The following is a 13,654-nucleotide window of genomic DNA, read 5'->3' on the forward strand; positions in this document are numbered from 1 at the left end:
CTGCTCTAACGTGTCGTAATGAGCCCTATCATATCTGGCAAATAGGGCCTGTGTATTTGAGATCCTCCAAATATTAGCCGCTTGAGCAGCTACTCGTTTGCCAGAAGCTTCTAAGATTTTGGATTCTTTGTCAGGAGGAGGAGCATCACCACTTGTCTGAGAGTTCGCTCTCTTACGAGCATTAGCCACCACTAGGGAGTCCACCGGGAGCTATCCCTTGATGTACGTAGGGTCCACAGGCGCAGGCCGGTACTTCCTTTCAATCCTGGGGTTTACAACCCTTGCCCTTGTGGTCTCCTTGAAAATGTCAGTAGCATGTTTGAGGACACCCTTTAGCATAGGCAATGTCTTCACTGATCTTTCTGAAGTTGAGAAAGTATCAAACAAAAAGTCTTCCTCCACTGGGTCAGCATGCATTTCCACGTCATGGTTATTGGCTGCCCTTTCAATTACTGCGTTAAACGCAGCAGTATCTTCAGTAGGCGAGGTCTTGCGGTATAGGACTGAGTGTCAGGCGTGGTTCACCAGGGTCAGTCCAGGGTTGAGGTTCCTCTTGATCTGTGTCAGCAGGATAAGCAAATTCATCCTCATTGTATCCCTCCCCCACATCCTCATTGGTGCGTGTTGGAGAATAGGCATATTCTTGTCCATAGGACTCCACAGGTTCAAAAAGAACAGGTGAGGTGGCAGAATCCCTTTTCCTTTTGAGAGGGATTTTGTATGACTCCAACGGAGTTTCTGGGACGATTTTCTGTTTGTAAATAGTGAGCCTGCCAGAATCTGAGTCTATGAACAGTTTTGACTGATTGTCATATGAGGGTGCTTGGAACACCACATCCTCCTCAATGGGCTGAGTCCTGGAAACTACTGACACCTTTTTGGCAGTGTTGGTGCTTTTTTGTGGCTCAAACGTTTTGGGTCGAGCGGTAGGGGCAGTCCGTACTTAATTGGTGGTGTAAGCATCGGAGACGAACCGACCTTCTTCGAGGGTGGCGCTGTCTTCGATCCGGCCGACTTCGTCTGATCGCCAGTTTGCTTGCGGCCTTGCGTCGACTCGAGCTCTCGGTGCGCAACATGCTCTTTCGGGTCGAGCCTTGCCCACTATCGGCTTGGAGGCTGAAAGCTTCGGTTCGAGAGTCTTTTTTGCTTTGTGTCCTTTGCCTGAGTCGCCATCTTTGGACGTCGACGTGCTTGACTGTAGAGACAGGCGTTGGTGCCCCGGTCTTCGGGCTGACGCGCCTTTGTGACCCCGAAGGGTCGATGACACTCTTAGATTTGATTGGAGCCGACGAGTCCGAGGCCGTCGATCCGAGGACTGTCTTTAGCAGTTTTGGTTTCGATTTAGCATCTGTCGGTTTCGGTTTCACCGCCGATTGTGGTTGATCGACCGATGGCTCCTTAGAAGTATTCCGAACCGGGCCTTGACGCGGGGCTATAGAATGTGGATTGAGATCTCGGCTAAGGCCTTCCGGCGATGCCTCGACCTGAGCCTTAGAGAGTACAGTGTCAGTATTGGGCCCCGCGACTGCGGGTGGGCCTTGCTCATCGCTTGAGTTGTCATCGACGGCTCCGATGGCCTCTGCATCGTCTCCTACCTCGATGACTTCTTCCTCATGGACGTAGTCTTCTTCATCCACATCATAGTTCGAGTCGTGCTCCGACGTAGGGTCCGACTGCTGGTCAGGATCCTCTTCATCGACGCCCTAGTCGTCATCAGCCTCGAAGATGTTCTCCGGGTCTGGCGCCGTCTTCTGCGCTGACTGTCTTGCAGCGCGTCGAAGCCGAAGTGTCTTCTTTGACCGGAACTTGGAACAGGCCATGCAGCTGGCCTCGTCGTGGTCCGGGGATAGGCATTTATTGCACACAGGGTGCACGTCAATGTGAGGGTATTTGGAGTTGCAGACGGGGCATCGCTTGAACGGGCTCCGTTCCATCGTCGATTGTCGTTGGGGCCTTTGGTGTCGAAAAGGCAAACGGCCTTCGACGTCCTGTTCGAAGAACTGGATTAAGTACGAGGCACAGAACGAACACAATACCGACGCCCCGAAGGCCTTTTGGCCTTGCGAAAACTGTTTTATATCGATTCCGAACTTGAGTCAAGAAAGTACATCCAAACCCAATGGCAGAAAAAAACAATCTGAAGATGGAGAGGATGCCCATGCGCACTGTAGTCCAGGGGAAGAGCCACCTATCTCGTGATACTTCGAAGACTCTTCCAGGACAACAATGTGCAATCATCCGGACCCAACACTAGGCGGCGATCTATGCACAGATATGAATTCAGCAGCCCACATGCCTCGAACATACTATACCAAAATGCTGTATAGTGTGCACAGAGTCCAGTGGAACCCCAAAGATAGGTAGAGGTAAAAGTAGAGAACACCTTACTCTCCATTTGTGGGAGAGCAGTAAGGCTTTTTCAGAGTGTAGTGTTAAGCGTTTGTTGTACACAATCAGCAAATGATGTCACTCACTCAAAGACGTAAAACAGACCAATTTGTTGTATCCAAAATATTTAGGTATTTTATTTCTAGAACCAAGCAGGCTTGATGGGTGCATGAAAATGAAAGAAATGCTCTGCATAATCTTATGCAATGTTTTACAATTGAATGCAGTTTCAAATGCAGTTGATTGAAATCCAATAAGTCAAAATTACTTTTTCGTTACTTTACAGATTACTTTGCGTTACTTTTCAGATTACTTTTCAAGTTACTTCTACTACTCAGTGTAATATGCCTAGATATCACACTGGGACATTTCCCAGAGAAAAGGTAAGTAAATCAGTTTTTGTACAGTTGCAGTTGTCCAGATTTTCACGCAAAGCAACTCGACACTTAGAAATTTTTTCAAGGCAAAACAGTCAATGTATTCCTATGGAGAGAAATGAAGTTATCGTTTAACAGGCAAGTACTTTGTTGTAGGAGTTGGTATTCTGGGGTTAGAACCTGGGTTCCACGAGGGTCAAGAATGCACTCTCAAAGCACCCGTGTGCGGCACTAGGGCTGCCGGGTGCAGAGGGCTGGGGCATAAAGTTATTCAATGGGGGATAGGGGGCCTATGGTTGGTGGCTGCTCACTAGCAGGTCACAAGGTTGTGGGAGAAAAGCTGCTGGTGTTAGGCTCAGGGCAAAGGGGTATCTGGTTTAAAACAAAGTGCACCCGCAGAAGCGCAAGGGCGGCTGGGTGCAGAGTGATGTTTTGGCATTGAGTGGTTTTGGATTTTGGCTGCAGGCTTGGTCCAGGAAGACTTATGGGAGGAACCAATAGCTGGGCAGGTAAGAAGGAGGGCAGGGGACTTAGGTGCACCTCAGGTCCTTTTTTCCAGGATGCAGGGCGGCTAAATGCAGGGGTGTCTTTTGAGCTCAGATTTCACCTTACAGGGCCACTCGCCCAGAAAGGGGGGGGGGGGGGGGATGTCTCCGTGCAGAGGCTTCAGACTACGTCTGGAAGTCCTGGAGGGGTCAACTCACGGTGGACTCTTGCTCTGGAGCACTCGGGACCTAGTTGGGCCACCCAGATTCGGGCCATAGGCATTGAGTGCAGTGGTGGTTCCAGCCATCGGGTTTCTTTGTCCTCAGCAGGCTCAGAGTCGGTCTTGAGAGTTTCCTTTGAACAGAGCTGCTGTTCACAGGAGATCCTGTCTTTGTTGAAGGCAGTCAGTCCTCCCAGGGCTCTGGAGGTCGCTGGTTGCAGGACAAGGCGACTTTTGGCGCAGAATCTCTGGAACCTGCACAAGGGCCGGTAAGGTTGGGGCCAAGTCAGTTCTTCTCTGCAGTCTCCTCTGCTGGGCGTCTTCTTTCATCCTTCTTCATAGGTCGCGGAAATCGGTCTTCTTAGTTCAGGGCCGTCCCCTAAATACTGAATTTAGGGGGCATTTTAGGGGTCTCGAGGTCAGTAGCAAATGGGCTACTGACCCAAGGGAAACTACACCGTTGGTGTGCTCACCCCACGTGGGGGAGTGGGCACAATCCTTAACCCTGATTGGAGAGTGCCTGCCATCTGCAAAATGGAGGGCACTGAAGAGTGAGCCTCACCTCGCCTCCCCTACCTGAGGTGTGGGGTTGGCAGAGGTGGGCACACGTTCTGGGCTGTGCTAATTTTCCCGACCTGTCTTCCCACCGAAAAGGAGGGGAGACAGGAAGGGGGCCTGCTCTTAATAGCAAGAGAGACTGGGGGTCACGTTACAAATGCGGCAAGGCCTTTGAAGCTCTCCTGCCACAGATGGCTCTTCCTGGCCTGGGGGAGGTGTGACCACCTCCGCTCAGGAAATTCTTTGTTTCTGGGCTCGGGGAGCGAAGGCTCCCATCCAGGGGTCCAGAAACATGTCTTGTGGTAGCAGGCTGGTGTGTACCAGCCATCTGTAAGATGCCCTCTGAGTACATTTTTCATTAAATCCCACACTGGCATTAGTGTGAGTTTAATATGCTGAGAACTTTGATACCAACCTTCCCAGTTTTCAGTAAAGCCATCATGGGGCTGGGGGGTTCGTAATGACAAACTCCCAGCACCATATACTCTTACAATGTCTAAGAATTGGTCTAGACACTGTAGGGCAGAGATCTTCAATCAGTGGGGCGCGACCCCCAGGGGGGTCGTGGAGTCCTTGGAAGGGGGTCGCAGATTCTGACAGAGTGCAGTTCCTGGCTTGGACTGATCGAGGGTGCTCACAGTGGAGGCCTAATTCACACCGAGGTGTGAAAAACATCAAAGCCTCATTAACAAGTAAAAGGTCTTTTAAAGACCTGTCAAGTACTCGGGTGTGGCTTTGTGTGTCCCTGAAGCCGTTTCGAGCTGGGGGAGGAGGGGAAGTGGAGGGGGGGGGGGGGGGGGGGAGGAGGGGGGGAGGCGGCGGAGGGGGGCTGGGGGAGCAGGCTGTAGTGTATGTAGGTCAATGGATATTGCGCGCCTGGAGCTGTGGGTCCCGTGACACGTCCTTCGCCCCAAGCAGGGAGGCACAGAGATGCCCTCCCATGATCGGGAAAGAAGGAAGAAGAGCAGAGAGATAGTCAAAGTGCATTAGTAGTCAGGCAAAAAGTGGGGGTCACTGCAACAGAAACGCAGCTTCCTACACCACTGTCTTCCGGATTCCAGAACCATTGCAATTTTCTTCCCTGCACTTCCACTTCCATATATATCACCAGAAACAGCCAGAGGAGAGTATTTCAGTGTCTATTGGAGTGCCTAGCGTAGTCTTTGAAAGCACCTGCCCCAGAAATGTTCTACCAGAAAATCTACTATCAAAATAAGGGATATGCAGCATGAACTAGAACCCTTCTCAGTCACTGTTCCAAACAAGAATACCAGTGGCTGTTAAACAGACATTATCGGCCCAGACGGCAGACGTATGAAAGTTGATGAACAGACAACAGATCACACCTCACCGAGACGCCCATAAGACACCTCTAAAAGGAAGGGTAATCTACCAGAAATGATGCGCTCTTCCAATCCTTAGATGATGGGTTTATTGGGATGACTTCAGGGAACTCTCTCTCTTTCGAAGAAGGTGCATATATCACATTTCTGAGTGCATGCCTCAGTATCCTCGAAGCCATATCACTGCAGGACTGCTAATTTTGGCCTTTGAAGTAACTTCAGCAAAAACTTTAAATTAACAGAATTCAGTTTTGAACCATAACATACAGAAAGGTCCTAGAGCAACCCTAACAGCCCCCCTTATTTCCAACACAAATCTTTACTTTTAGTGTTAAAACCTTTTACTTACATATGAACTAAGACATTTTCATTGTTAAGTTAAGAATGATCAGGTTCTTAAGTTATTACCAGTTATTTGATGCACTGTTTTGCCTGCAGCCTTCCCAAACACAGCCACACAAAACCTTAACCATCTATAACAGTTTATCCACTCACACATTTATACGCCTATCTAATATACATACATCCACGCAACTTCAAACCCACTCTTCCATTTACACATGCATGCAACCTGCCCAACCAACCAACCATTGACCCAACCAACCTCCCCTATCCATCTGCCAAATCATCATTTATTGCACAAACTCTTTCCTCTCAACTAAAACCCACTATGATGCAATATTTGAGCTGTGACCTCCAAAAATTGCCAAAATACTCTGAAGCTAGCCAAAAGAACTAAACAATACACCATATGAGACCTACCGAACACTCCAGATGTAGCATTTACAAGGCAACAATACTCTAGATGTCTCTGGAAATGGGTACACTAGTGGCTTCAGAATTAGCAGCTAACTGTAAGATAAGGTGATGAGAACTGGACAAAATACTAGTGGTAAGGCTTTGGGCACTTGACATTGCACTATATAAGGACTCCAAAAATAGATACAATAATCCAGATAAATCCGCAGTATATGGAAGAACATTATAAAAGAGGCACCCAGAAGTGCACGATGTGTTTGAAATGAAACCAGGAATGTAACATTACACATGATGTCTTCAGAACTAGACATAATTCCCAAACAAATGGAAAAGACCTGATGATGCCTTCAGAACCGGAGGCCACAAGATGGTCTTACCAGAGCTGTGTAAACAGTACAGTGTTATTTAACCTTGCATTTCTACTGTTTAGATCTCTCCCTCTTCCACAGTTATCTTATTGTGGCCATGGCTTTGTCGTACTGTTCACACACTTTTATATTATGCGAGAGCAGAAGGGAATCCTGCACTGCTGCTGATAAGGCAGAGGAGGGTCGTGTCTCTCCATGGCAAAGCTTCCATTATAATTGTTGGTGCTGTCACTATTCTTCTGTGTGTAAAGGTATCCTGCAATGTTGAAGGTTGTATGTTTGTGTGTAAGAGTAACAGGCACTACAATTTCTACCTGCATTTTACTGGTTGAGTAGGTTAGTGAAGCTTAGTAAACATCTTCTCCCTAATCAGTGACTTTATAAGCAACTTGCACCACTGAGCTAAGCACTACGTAATTTAATTGCTCAAGGGACTGGTCAATTTCAGTACAGATCCAAGGTGTATGGAAGATAAGAGAGCAAAGTAGTTTGAGATAGTTTGCAAGACAAAGCAACAGCGTCTTCTTAAAAGGTAGGTGGCAAGTGTAAATTGAAGAGGTCATAGTTGCACGTTCTCTGCACTAATAATCATACCTTTTTTTTCGATCGTGGCCTTGGCTGCTCCTCGTATTCTTCACCAAAAACAGATGGCAACAAAAAATCGTTTTCAGTATCAAGTTCTTCAGCAGCTAAAAAAATATCATCTAAATGTAAATAGGAAATATGTATTATTCATAATTCATTTGTAACTTCGAAAAATTGGAACAGTACACTCACATCACAGACAAAAGTGTATTTGATAAGATAAATAGATATGAGAGATTTCTATTGTAAGGCAAGTATACTAAACTGAACATATCTACTGCACAGGTATAGCAACATTAAGCACCTACCTTAATTGCTGTTATGGTGGACACTAATCGTCGTACGAGATTCACAACATATCAATACAAGAATTGGCCTGGACGGATCATTTTAAACACCAAGTTCCAGCATTTTAACTGCTGCCATATACATGAATCCATTCTCCCAATCAACTTCTTTAAGCAAAACAGAAAAATCTGGAAAATATTACTAACCTGTAACATTCAGTTTTAGGGCTAGTGTATTGTAAACCACATACTGCATGATCTCCTGCCACTTAGGTGCTCACTTTAGAATATTGCAATTTGGTTTTCTTCAAAGTTATAGTTTCAGAACCAAGCATGTGCAAAATAGCTCATTCTCACGCTCCATAAAACCCACAATATATCTATATAAAAACACCACATCTGGCTACCTTGCTTCCCTTCCTGAATCAGAATATAGGTGCATGTAAGTGTTGCCTCCTACTAGTATTTAAATCGAATTAGGTTCTTTATGAAAATGAGATAGTAATTTATATGTAAGAGTAGTCTGCAGCTTGAAGAATTGTCTGGATTACAAATAACAGTTTGAATGAGGGTCTAAGGGCATGTTTAATAACCATCATTTAGACACAGGCCCCAGGGGATACAATATAATAACAAAAGGTGTCTAGAGGTAAGAAGAGACTCGGCTATATAAACCGTACGTGACAACTGAAGGAAAAAACCAGGAAGGGAAAGGAAGAGATGGTGCACCAAGGAGTCTTAAAGGCGCAACATAAAACCCTCTAGGGTACAAAAGTACCCATCAGTTCCCGTTAGGTAACGCCCTTGACATCATTTGGGTTCTCCTTTTTCCCAGGAGAGTATGTTATCAGTCACTAGATGTTACAGTGACTGGCGCTCCACCAATGATGGCTCTATATGTGAGTGGGGAGTACCAAGATGAGTGCATTTAGGGGAAACTGATTTGCAGTGTGAGAGTGTGAAAGTGAGGTATATAAAATTGGAGAGAGATGAGTAGGAGAATTTTTAATGTTTTCTCTCAAATCTTCCAAACTTTAAAAAACAGAATGTGATATAACAGATTTGACAAAATATCTGTTTCAAGTAAAGGTCGACATGTTTCAGCATATGTAGCGCTTGTTCTGCTACTGCTTTCTTCAGGACCAAGATGTTAGCTACTGCAAAATTAGAGCTAAGTAAAAAAAAAATTAAACCTTATCACCTGTTGGTTCCAGGTAAAGATAAATGTCCTCCAAGTACTCCACTTACCTGAGCTGCAGTCAGGTGGGGTGATGTACTGTCCTCCGACCTAATAGTACTTGGAGGACATTTAAGTACTATTATTTTATATTATTTAACATACTGTTTTTTAAAGTTTGGAAGATTTGCGAGAAAACTTTAAAAATTCTCCTTCTAATCATCTCTCTCCAATTTTATATACCTCACTTTCACACGCCTTTCACTTATGCACTGCAAATCAGTTTCCCCTATATACACTCATCTTGGTACTCCCCACTCACATATAGAGCCATCATTGGCGGAGCGCCAGTCACTGTAACATCTAGTGACTGATAAGGAATATGCTACTTACCAGTATGCATCTGTTCTTGGCATGTAAATGTAAATGTATTTGAGCTTATATAGCGCACAGCTACCCGCAGTGGGTGTCCCGGCGCTTGCTTAGGGAACCCGTTCTGGTATTCCCCTGTGAGATAGCCCCGGCAGGGTATCCACAAGGTGAAAGCCAGGCATCCCGCCGCGAGGGGCCGTTGTGGAGATTAAGCAAGCTATTGCCCAGAGTCGCAGAGTGTGAACCCGTGAGTCGAGAAGGCACCGGAGCGAGAATTATCGAGTCCGTGGAATTTTTAGCCCAAGACCCACCGAGGCGGGGAATTGAACCCTGGTCCAGGGCCGATCTCAGCTTTGTAGGCTGCTGACATTCATATCTGTGCATAGATCGCCGCCTAGTGTTAGGGTCCGGATGATTGCACTTTGTTGTCTTGGAAGAGTCTTCGAAGCATCACGAGATAGGTGACTCCTCCCTTGGACTACAGTGCGCATGGGCATCTTCTCCATCCTCAGATTGTTTTTCGCCATTGTGGCAGAGATGGAGATAAGTAAAGAAAGAGATGGCCATGCCAGAGATAATGCTGCAGCTGCGACAGGCACCGGGGAGGAGGGCGGGCGATATGAATGTCAGCAGCCCTACATGCCAAGAACAGATGCATACTGGTAAGTAGCATATTCAGTTCGAGGCACGTGGGCTGCTGAATTCATATCTGTGCATAGACTGTATAGCAGTATCTCCTCTAGCGGTGGCTACCAGTGCCAGCTGCAGCAGTTTAAAGAGTTTTATGGTGGTCCATGTGGCTGCCTTACAGATATCTTCAAGAGGAATATTTCCTAGGAAAGCCATGGATGCCCCCATTTTGCTTGTAGAGTGTGCTCTTGGGGGGACGGTTAAAGTGTGTTTTGCCTTTTGATAACATATTTGAATGCATTTAACTAGCCATCTGGCTATTCCTGATTTTGAAATAGGATTTCCTTTGTGTTGTGTTGCAAAAGCAACGAATAGTTGTTTTGTTTTTCTGAATGATTTAGTTCTGTCCACATAATAAAGTAGAGCTCTTTTTACATCTAATGTGTGTAGGGCTTGTAGGAGAGTAGGGTCTGCAATCCTATGGTCACCCCAGATTTTTGGTTCACTGGTTTACGACTTTCCCTGGCTGTGGGCCTGCTAATCAGACCCACAGCCTAGCTGTTCTCTCTCTAAATTGACATCCATGTACTTTAGGTGCATATACCAATTGGAATTGGGTCACTCGTGTAAGTCCTTGTACAGTGTACCATAGGTACCCAGGGCATAAGTGAACCCAAGGCCTACCAGGGGCAGCAGCATGTATTATGCCACCCCTGGCTGGCCACCCAAATCTGACAACTGGCTGATTAATCAGCTGGGGCAAGGTGGTGTAATCACCCTTTGCTTTAGATATAGTAACTCCTGCAACTTAACGTATTTTTCTTAAGAGTCTTGTCATGTGCTTAGCCCTCTGACCTCAAAGAGTTCAGAGGTGTTTGTTTGTTAATAAATATATTGTTTATATTCATAACTACCTGTGTGGTGTCCTTTCATTTGGTATTCAAGGGGTTATATGTGGTAAAACAGCTGGCTTCACATGCCAAAAGAGTTTAGCCTAAGACTGCTTTGTCCATGCTACCATTAGGGTAGCTGGTCTATAAGGTTGACTTACAACCAATCACCATAAGGGTTGTTTGCACTGATACAGGGTGATCACTAGAACTAGTAAACATATATCAGGCCAACTTCTCGCAGGGCTCTCTCAGCTACTGACTGTGGATTTTGAAAGAAAACTGGCAGTTCTATTGATTGATTGATATGGAAATTGGATACAACCTTAGGCATGAACTTAGGGTTGGTTCTAAGAACCACCCTGTTGGCATGTACCTGCATGAAAGGTTCTTGAATTGTTAGTGCTTGTAATTCGCTCACTCTTCTGAGTGAGGTAATGGAAACCAAGCATGTAACCTTCCACGTTAAGAATTGTAGTTCGCATGAGTGTAGAGGTTCGAAAGAGACCCATAAGTCTGGTAAGTATTATATTTAGATTCCATACTGGGGAAGGGGGTGCCTTGGAGGGATCACCCTTTTTAAACTCTCCATGAAGGCTTTGATTGCTGGTACTGTAAACAGTGAAAGGTGTTGCCTGTTTTGAAGGTATGCTGCTATAGCAGCGAGGTGTAGTCGTATAGAAGAGTATGCTAAGTTACATATTTGTAAATGCAGCAGGTAACATATAATGTTTTGTATGGAAGCGTCTAAAGGATTGATTTGGTTATTGTTGCAGTAAATAACAAATCTCTGCCATTTAGCTGTATAGCACGCTCGTGTGGTTGGTCGTCTTGCCTCCCCTAATGATGTTCATGCAATCTGGGGGCAAGGTAAGGTATCCAAACTAAGACCTCATGAGCCAGATCGCTAGGTTCATCTGATTGGGATCTGGGTGTCTGATTTCTCCATGGTTCTGAGTTAGAAGATGGGGTGTAAGGCACAGTCTTTGATGAGGAACTACCGAAAGTACCAGGAACGTTGTGTACCACGTTTGTCTCGCCCATGTGGGAGCAACTAGGATTAGCGTGAGTGAGTGTTGCCGCAGTTTGCGTGCCACCAGCGGGATCAGCGGTGCTTGGGGAAAAGCGTATGCAAATCTGCCCGACCAGTTCATCCATATCGCATTGCCCTGTGACAACGGATGTGGGAAACTGGCGGCAAAGTACTGCCATTTGGAGTTTTCTTTGGTGGCAAACGGGTCTATTTCTGGGTGACCCCACTCTTTGAAGAATGGCTTGAGAACTTGGGAGTGAATCTCCCATTCGTGTAGTTGTTGGCTGTGCCTGCTGAGCAGGTCAGCAATCGGATTGTCCTTCCCTGGAAGGTGTTCTGCTAGGAGAAAAATGTTTTTTGGAATCGCCCACTTCCATATGCTTTGTGCCAGATGAGACAGCTGTGGAGAGTGCGTTCCTCCCTGTTTCTGGATATAGTACATTGCGGTCATGTTGTCGGTCCGGATCAACACCGTCTTGTTGTACAAGTATTTCTGAAATGCTTTTAGGGCTAGGAATATCGCTAGCAATTCTAGTTGGTTGATATGCAGCTTTTTCTGTTTGGTTGTCCAGGGCCCTTGTACTGTGTATTGAAGGAGATGGGCTCCCCAGCCTGTCAGTGATGCGTCCGCTATTAGTACTAGTTGTGGAACCGGCTCTTGCAACAGTCGCCCCTTGGAAAGGTTTTTGGGGTTCCACCACTGCAGAGAGTTGTGAGCGCGACGGTCTACCAACACTAGGTCCTTTAGTTGTCCTTGAGCCTGGTTCCATTGCCGTTCTAGGCATTCCTGTAATGGGCGCATTTGAAGTCTGGCATGGGGGACAATGAATATGCAGTAGGCCATCATGCCTATGAGCTGCATAAAGACTCGAGCTGGGAGAGAGTGTTGTGGCAGGAATTTGCGAATGAGTATCTGCATACTGGCTATCCTTGCTGAGTTTGGATATGCCTTTTGTAGGAAGGTACCTCCTGACTATGGTTGCCCCCAACTTTTTTGCCCTGTGTTTTAGCTGGTTTTGGACATAGTCGACCTGGGATTCTGCCAATCAGGACCCCAGGCCTACTGCTCTCTCTTTAAAATGGATTCCATGTACCCTAGGTACATTTCCAATTGGGACTGGGCCACCTTATCAGACCCTGTAACTCAGGGCATAGGTGTACCCAGGGCTGCCAGGGGCTGCAGCATGTATTATGCCACCCCTGGCTGGCCTCCTAAATTTGACACAACTGGCTGCATGACAGCTGGGGCAAAGTCGTGTAATCACCCTTTGCTGTAGGTGTAGTATACCTATACCTAACCCTAAAATGGACACACAGATTCCTATCAGTCACTCCTATGGCAGGCCTTGACAATCCTGAAGGCAGAGTGCTTGGAATCGTGTGAGATGGTGCTCTGGCATGAGCTGAGCCTGTCTGCAGCTTGCGGAACCAAGTCCTAATAGCTGTTCCATGATATCGCATACCATATACTCTTAAGTGCATTATAATCCTCGCGGTTAAATGCTAACTTTGGTATTGCTTTAGCAAACTGAGAATGTCTCGTTCTCAAGAAGAGAACCAATATGTCAAGTAGCATTCAAAGCTAAATGAACCAATACCAACAATATCAGTATACAAATACCGATTCCAATACAATCAATCAATCAATCAGGTGGATAGAACCACCCTACCAATCAGGCGTAAAAACACCCTACTTAATCTTACCCGGACCGGACCATACGGATAGTTCTTCGTGTTCCTCCTCCAGCGCCCGATCGTTCTCTTACTCCGTGTGGCATTCCTGTGGGATTCCAGTCAGGACAATAGGTCACTCAAGAGAGGTCCGTTCAGAATTGGTGAAGTTCTTTCGATCGGCAGCCGGGCGAGGGCCCTCTCAAGGCAGGTATACTCCGATCATTTTAGATGTTCACTTCTTCGTCTGGATCTCTCTTACCGGACCTTATGTCACTGATGGACCCCGCGTTGGGACGCCAATTGTAAAACAGGAGCCCAGATTACTACCGATGCCCAGGCCGCTGGCGCAAACCGCCTCTTAGTTCCCATGTTGAATAGTTACCAAATAAAGAGACGGGCGCTGGAAGCAGGAATCAAGAACAGAGTTTATTTCTCATGAGGAGAGCCTGTCATTTCGGACACGAAACACGGTGTCTTTCAGGAGGTGCTCTAACAAGTGAGCTGAGA

General features: G+C 46.3%; 1 protein-coding gene across 2 annotated transcripts in view; it reads right to left on the minus strand.

The window, feature by feature from the left end:
• The window catches only part of ZMYM2 (zinc finger MYM-type containing 2), a 381,579-nt gene that overhangs the window by 230,939 nt on the left and 136,986 nt on the right, over positions 1-13,654 (minus strand). Inside the window, exon 3 of one of the 2 annotated variants that reach the window (XM_086935215.1) lies at positions 7,094-7,188. In XM_086935215.1, the coding sequence (XP_086791341.1) occupies positions 7,094-7,188 (95 nt within the window). Of the gene's footprint in view, positions 1-7,093; positions 7,204-13,654 lie in introns of both variants that reach the window. The other variant, XM_086935214.1, reaches the window with a different exon arrangement.

The sequence above is a fragment of the Lissotriton vulgaris genome, chromosome 8 (assembly GCF_964263255.1).
Source record: "Lissotriton vulgaris chromosome 8, aLisVul1.2, whole genome shotgun sequence".
Classification (NCBI taxonomy): Eukaryota; Metazoa; Chordata; class Amphibia; order Caudata; family Salamandridae; genus Lissotriton; species Lissotriton vulgaris.